General features: G+C 38.0%; 1 protein-coding gene across 1 annotated transcript in view; it reads right to left on the bottom strand.

Moving 5' to 3' along the window:
* CCDC158 (coiled-coil domain containing 158) overlaps positions 1-6,264 on the bottom strand; it is an 84,506-nt gene that overhangs the window by 29,732 nt on the left and 48,510 nt on the right. The window contains exons 13-15 of the mRNA XM_015570218.1: positions 4,483-4,672; positions 2,417-2,569; positions 215-327 (exon numbers count right to left, since the gene is read on the bottom strand). Coding sequence (XP_015425704.1) covers positions 215-327; positions 2,417-2,569; positions 4,483-4,672 — 456 coding nt within the window. The remainder of the gene's footprint in view (positions 1-214; positions 328-2,416; positions 2,570-4,482; positions 4,673-6,264) is intronic.

Genomic DNA, 6,264 nt, shown 5'->3' with positions numbered 1-6,264 from the left:
GCAAAATGGAAATGCCCATTTCCTGCACTTAACTATCTCCTTTGAGATCTGGCTCAAATGTTCCTTCAGGAACCTTTCCCTCATTTTCTCAGTCAGAAGTAACCTCTTTCCTCTTCTCCACTGTACTTTTAATCTCTGCTCCGTCTTACTCTGTTTTCTAGTACATGAATGAGAGGACATGTTGGCTTCCCCCACTCCCAGGGCAGAGACTTACCTTATTTGCATTTGTCATTGCCTCTTCCAAAAATTGTATCTTGCTCTGAAGGGCATCTATCTGACCTCTTTTAGCTGTGATTTGCTTTTGCATCCCCATTGCCACCTTCATAGCTGGGAAAAAAGAAAGAAAACTGTCTTAAGTTTCTAAATTTTGAGAGGCTACTATAATGAGAAGGTTAAGCATTATGGGAAGGTGACAAGTAAGATTTGCCAAGGCACCTGGACAGTTTCACAACATTGAGATATAACAATTTTCAGCAATTACTTGAAGGTTTTAAACCATATATATATATTTATATATATACTAGTAGCCCTGCACACGAATCCATGCGCCAGTAGCTCTCTGTGGGGTCTGGCCACTCCATGCCCGCTGCCCAGAGGCTCTCTGCGGCCCAGAGGCCCATCCACAGCCGGGCGCAAAATGCTTGCTTCGTCGCCAGGGGGACAATGCAAGCGTCCCCCCCAACCCCGGTCACTCCGTGCCCACTGCCCAGAGGCCCTCCGCGGCCAGGTGGAATGCTTGCTTCATCGCCACGGTGATGAAGCAAGCATTCTGCCAGAACGCTCACGCTGCCTGCTCTCAGCAGCTGCCCCCTCAGGACTGGGGGACTCCGGTGGGGCTGAGAGGACTGGGCGCTGCCATCTTTGTGATGTAGTGATGGTTAATTTGAATATTATCCTTTTATTAGATAGGATTATATAATATATAATATTTTGTGATTTCCTTGTTACTGGTATTAATTTCATTGACCATTATAATTTGCCATATCTCCAATGGTGGTAAATAATACTGACCAAATTCATACTTACACATATAGGAAATACATACATAAAATATATAGTTATATAATAAATAACATATATAATATTTTTACTAAAACAATTTTTCTAGAAACTTATATTTCAAATACCACATAAGACATCTACTGTTAGTGATCTTTTAAAAGATTCCAGTGCTATCACAAACCATTCATTTTCATTCCCATGGTTATTGTTATGTGCTTGGGATTCATTATTCTTTCAATAGTTAACTTGGCAGCATAAGCATATATGTGATAATTTAGTAGCCTGGTGACAGAATGAGAATGCTTTGTACAGGTAATAGGCACTGAATACTTAGAATATGCCAGGCTACTGAAACTTTATATAAAGCTCCTCCTTGCTTAGAAATTCAAACATAGGCTCCCTATAGTCAACTGAGGAAAGAGGTTTGAAAATGCCGCTGCTTTGAGTCAGGTCCAGTTATAGCTTAGAGGTTAAAAAGAAAAAGTATCATTCATTAAAAACAAGCATGCTAACAAATATAGTTCCTATCAAAACTTGAGGAGATGCCTGAGGGCTCCAAGGCAGGGACTCTATCTTGGGGGAGGGTACAGACACCAATGGGCCTCCTGAGTGACCTCTCCAAACCCCATCATTTTCTTGATGTGAACCAGCAAAGAAAGAGCTGAGCCTCTGAGAACCACTAAGTATGGAACAATTAAAAAATGTGTGTGCCGTCTTTGTGCCGGCGCCATGTTAATCTTCTCTGTGTTGTTCCAGTATGTGCTGCAGAAGCAAGCACAGACATAAATCTTCTGCCATTAAAAAATACTGAGAAATGGAAGAATGAAGACTTTACTTAGATAAATATTTATTTTATAGTCAGCTAATACAGCCATACCAAAAATATGAATAATATGAAACAGTAAACTTCTCTCTCTAATTAATATGGGCAGCAAAGTAAAAAGGGAACAGGTCGAAGTGGTGAGAAGGGAACCCTCATCCTAGCAGTTCAGTTCTAAGGCTCCTTCCCAGGAATTGACAATTAGCCACAGATATGTAGTTTATAGATAATGAACACATGAAAAATAAGGGGCTGAATGAAAATTATCAGTAACTTGTATTCATATCAACACAGTCTTAAAAATAATTAATTGGCATTTATAAGCATGGAAGTCTGTTAGAAATTACTGAAATAACTACAGGGAAATATTCAAATACATAAGCACATGGAAATTCCTCTCTTCCCCTCCCTCCCCAAACAAACAAACAAAAAACAAGTAAAACTACTGCTCTATAGCACCCATTAGTGATACCTCTTGCTATCTCTCTCACATCACATGGCACGTGAAGAGATGGCAGGAAATGTATCCAGGTTTGTGTTTTTAATAAATCTAGATCAGTGAAATTAAAAACAAAAAAATCTAATAAAGCATACCATGACCATCAGATCCTTCCATTGATTTCAATGTATTTCTTGTTTGTTCTAGTTCACACTGTGCAGATTTTAATTGCATTTTTAGCTTATTTGTAGTAGTTTCCATTTCTTCACTTTTGTTTCGAAAATTCCTTTTTAAGACTTCATAGTCCTCTGTAGAACATGATAGTCAATAATTGTTACTTTTTTCTATCCCATTGTTATGAAGTATATTTTATTTGTAAGTAATGATTACATAATTTTAGAGCTGTAAGAGACTTCATTAAGTCATATTGTGATTTGGTACAGACATTAGATATGTACACACACTTCCAGGTATCTGACTCTTTTTAAAATCTGCTTTGGTGGATCCTCCTCCTCTACCCACTTATTATTCACTGCTCATCTCCCACCTGTGTAATTGACTCACATCTGTTTCACCTTATACCTTTTTTGGGGGGTTATCATACTCACTACAATAGATTTAACCATCATCTATAGGTAGATAGATCTCCATGACACAATAAGTAACCTGAAATTATCATGTGTCTTATCTGATTTTTTATCTCCAGTAACTATCAAAAGACCTGGCATGCATTCATCATTCAAATACAAGAATATACACACACTCAACTACCTGTTTATATTTATACATTTATATATACTAGAGGCCCAGTGCACAAAAATCTTGCACTCAGGGTCAGGGGGAGGTGTCCCTCAGCTCGGCCTGCACCCTCTTGCAGTCTGGGAGGCCTCCGAAGATGTCCAACTGACACCGTAGGCCCATTCCCCATGGGGAGCGTCTCTGTCTACCAGACATTTCCATGTGGATACCCTGGGACTTGTTTCCTACTCACTGCATCTCACCCTCCTGCCCTCAAACTTGCCCTTCCTTCCTGTTTCCCTCTCTCAGTTGTTGGTATCATTGTTTTCCCAATAATTCAAACTTAAAACCTGAAACCCATACACAACCCCTCCAATCACTAATTACTGTTGATTTCAATCTCCCAAAATATTCTGAATTCCTTCTTCTCCTCTCATTCTTACTACCATTGCCTTAGGTCAAGTTCTCACCATATTTTCCCAGGAACTCTGGGAACTCGAAAAATCCTCTTTACTGGCTGGCCCCTGTCCCTTTAGTCTTGCCTTTCTGTATATACTGCTGACACTCTTCTTCTAAAATGTAAATTTGATGAAAACAATCTCTTGCTTAGTACCCTTTGCTGGCTCCACATTGTCTGCCTCTGCCTATCTATTCTGCCTCATTTCTTAGTCCTCATTCCTTCAGGCTTTTACTCCAACAAATACTTCTGAGGTCACATTATGTTACTTCATGCCCTCATGGCTTTGGTCATAATGTTCTCTCTGCCTGGATCGCCTGTCCACCTCTTTTCACCTGCCAATTTCCTTCTCCCCCTTCAAACCTACACAGATGACACCTCCTGAGGGAGGCTGATTTTCTGCTCTCTCCTGCATCTGCACTCAGCGCACACCCACTGTGCCCCAGGCACTGTTCTGAAACCCGTTCCATACAGTCTGGCTACCAACTATCTGGGAGCCTCACTGTTGTGTGTATAGGGCCTCTCTCAGTATCTGGCTTAGTAAATGCTCAGGAACCATTGACTCTGTGTGTGTATGTGTGGTGTGTGTATGAAGCAACTGATGTCTCTACCAGACTAATTGTGAGCAAGGAGCGCTTCATTTTTAAATTTAAAGTCTTGGATTTTTCCTTTCATAAAATGTGCATAATTTGCATATTGCTTCATCATTAAACCTCTAATCAAGGTATTTGACTCAAAGAACTCAAGGTTTCCATTTCCTTCACCCCTCTCTTGGAAACTCAGCAAAGAATTTCATGAACTCTGAGGGCTGACTAAAAACAGTTAATAAGTGCAAGATACGAAAGCTCTTGAAGGAGAAGTATCAGATTTCAGGCAATGAAATACCTCCACTGGGGCCCCATAATTAATCCACATTTGTCATGTGGATGAGGAATTATTCTTTTGCAATAGTCCTAGTATCTACATTGGACTTCACCAATAGAGCTATTTTTTTTTTTTAGCAGAATTTGAACTGAAGTGACATACCTGTAAGGCTGTTCAAGTCATTCCTACAAGTCTTCACCTCGTTTAATAACTGATCTCTCTCCTGTTTGATGTCCTTCACTGCGCGGAGCCGCTCAGAGCCTGCATTCACAAGCTTCACCTTTTCCAGCTCCAGGTCACTCACTCTGGCCTCCAGCTCTCGTATCTTTGAATCTTTTTTATCTTTTAAAATCTAAATATAGTGATAAATACAATGGGTAGAGTAAGAAATTAAAATTATGTGCATATATAGTTATAACATGTTGTCTTAATACCCTATCTACATAAATGGCTTTTCACTATTTTCCAGGGCATTAAATTTGTGTTTTATTATAAAGTATCAATAGAGTAAGTGGGGGAAAAAAGCAATATTTTACCTTTCTTTTAACCTTAGAGTCAATTCAGCATATAGGTGTGCCACTAGGCACATGTGACTGTGTACTTGAAATGTACCTAATCTAACTAGAGATGCATTGTAAGTATAAAATATTCCAGATTTCAAAGGCTTTACATTTAAAAAAATGTAAAATATTTTAATTTGCTAAACTGATTGCAATATAAAAAAATCACCATATTGTGGATATATTAAGTAAAATATGTTATTAATTTCACCTGTTTCTTTTTGCATGTCTACTAGAAACTTTAAAATCATGTATGTGGTTCATATTACATTTCAAGTTCTCATCACAGAGGCAGCCTAGATGCTTCTAAACAAATGCCATTTTAAAATAAAATTATTTTTGTAAAAAGAATTTCTACTGTTTGTGTATATTTCTCCAAATATCGATACAGGTATAAATATGAACGTATGGGTATATTTTTTTCTGTGATTATACTTAATTTTTTTTAAACTTACTCTTTTGTCATCAGATTATCCCTTCAAATTAAGGCCTATTGGCCTTACATATAATCAGGCATACCTCATTTTATTGCACTTTACTTTATTGTGCTTCATAGATTTTGTGTTTTTTACAAATTGAAGACAAGATTACACCAGCAATAAGATTACAACCTGCTTCATTGTGATACTTCACTGTGGTGGTCTGAAACCAAATCCATACTATCCTGAGGGGCTCCCGTGATATTCACTCTTATACTGCACAGGACCGAATCCCAAGGCAGTGCTGCTCACAGGCAAGTTACCTAATGTCTCCCTGTCTCAGTCTCCTCATCTGTAAAATTGGGTAATAATGTGCCTGCCTCATAAGGTTTTTGTAAAGATTAAATTGATTTATTTTTTAAAGTGTTAGACTCAATAGGATTCTTTCATTTGTTTGTACTATTAACAATGCTAGAAATTCATCTCTTTTCTTTAATAAGAAGGTGGAATAATAATCTTTTTTCCTCTAATATGTTCTGTAAACCTATTCTAAAGTTTTCATTGTAAGGGTTAGCCATTAAGATGCCTTTAAAAGCCTCTTTCATGGTGATTCTGGCCTTTTAAGAAAGTTCTTACGATAATAATTAAGTAAAAGTTTAACACTAGAAAATTCTAATTTTTTAATGCAATAAACTTGTATATCTCCATAAGATAGATAATAATCTATAGTTGGCCTTATTTTTAGAATGAGGAAACTCTGGCATCTAAAGTTTATGTGAGATTTGTGATTGGGGGGACTGGGCAAAGGTGGGGTCCAACAGTACAAACTTCCAGTTGCAGGATAAATAAGTCCTGGGGCTGTAATGTATAGCATGGTGACCATGGTTAGCACTGCTGTGTGGTGTATTTGAAAATTGCTAAGATGGTGGATCCTAAAAGTCTCAGCACAAAGAGGAAAACATTGT

This window comes from Myotis davidii, unplaced genomic scaffold (genome assembly GCF_000327345.1).
Source record: "Myotis davidii unplaced genomic scaffold, ASM32734v1 scaffold892, whole genome shotgun sequence".
Taxonomy (NCBI): domain Eukaryota; kingdom Metazoa; phylum Chordata; class Mammalia; order Chiroptera; family Vespertilionidae; genus Myotis; species Myotis davidii.
This window is presented reverse-complemented; position numbering and strand designations above follow the sequence as displayed.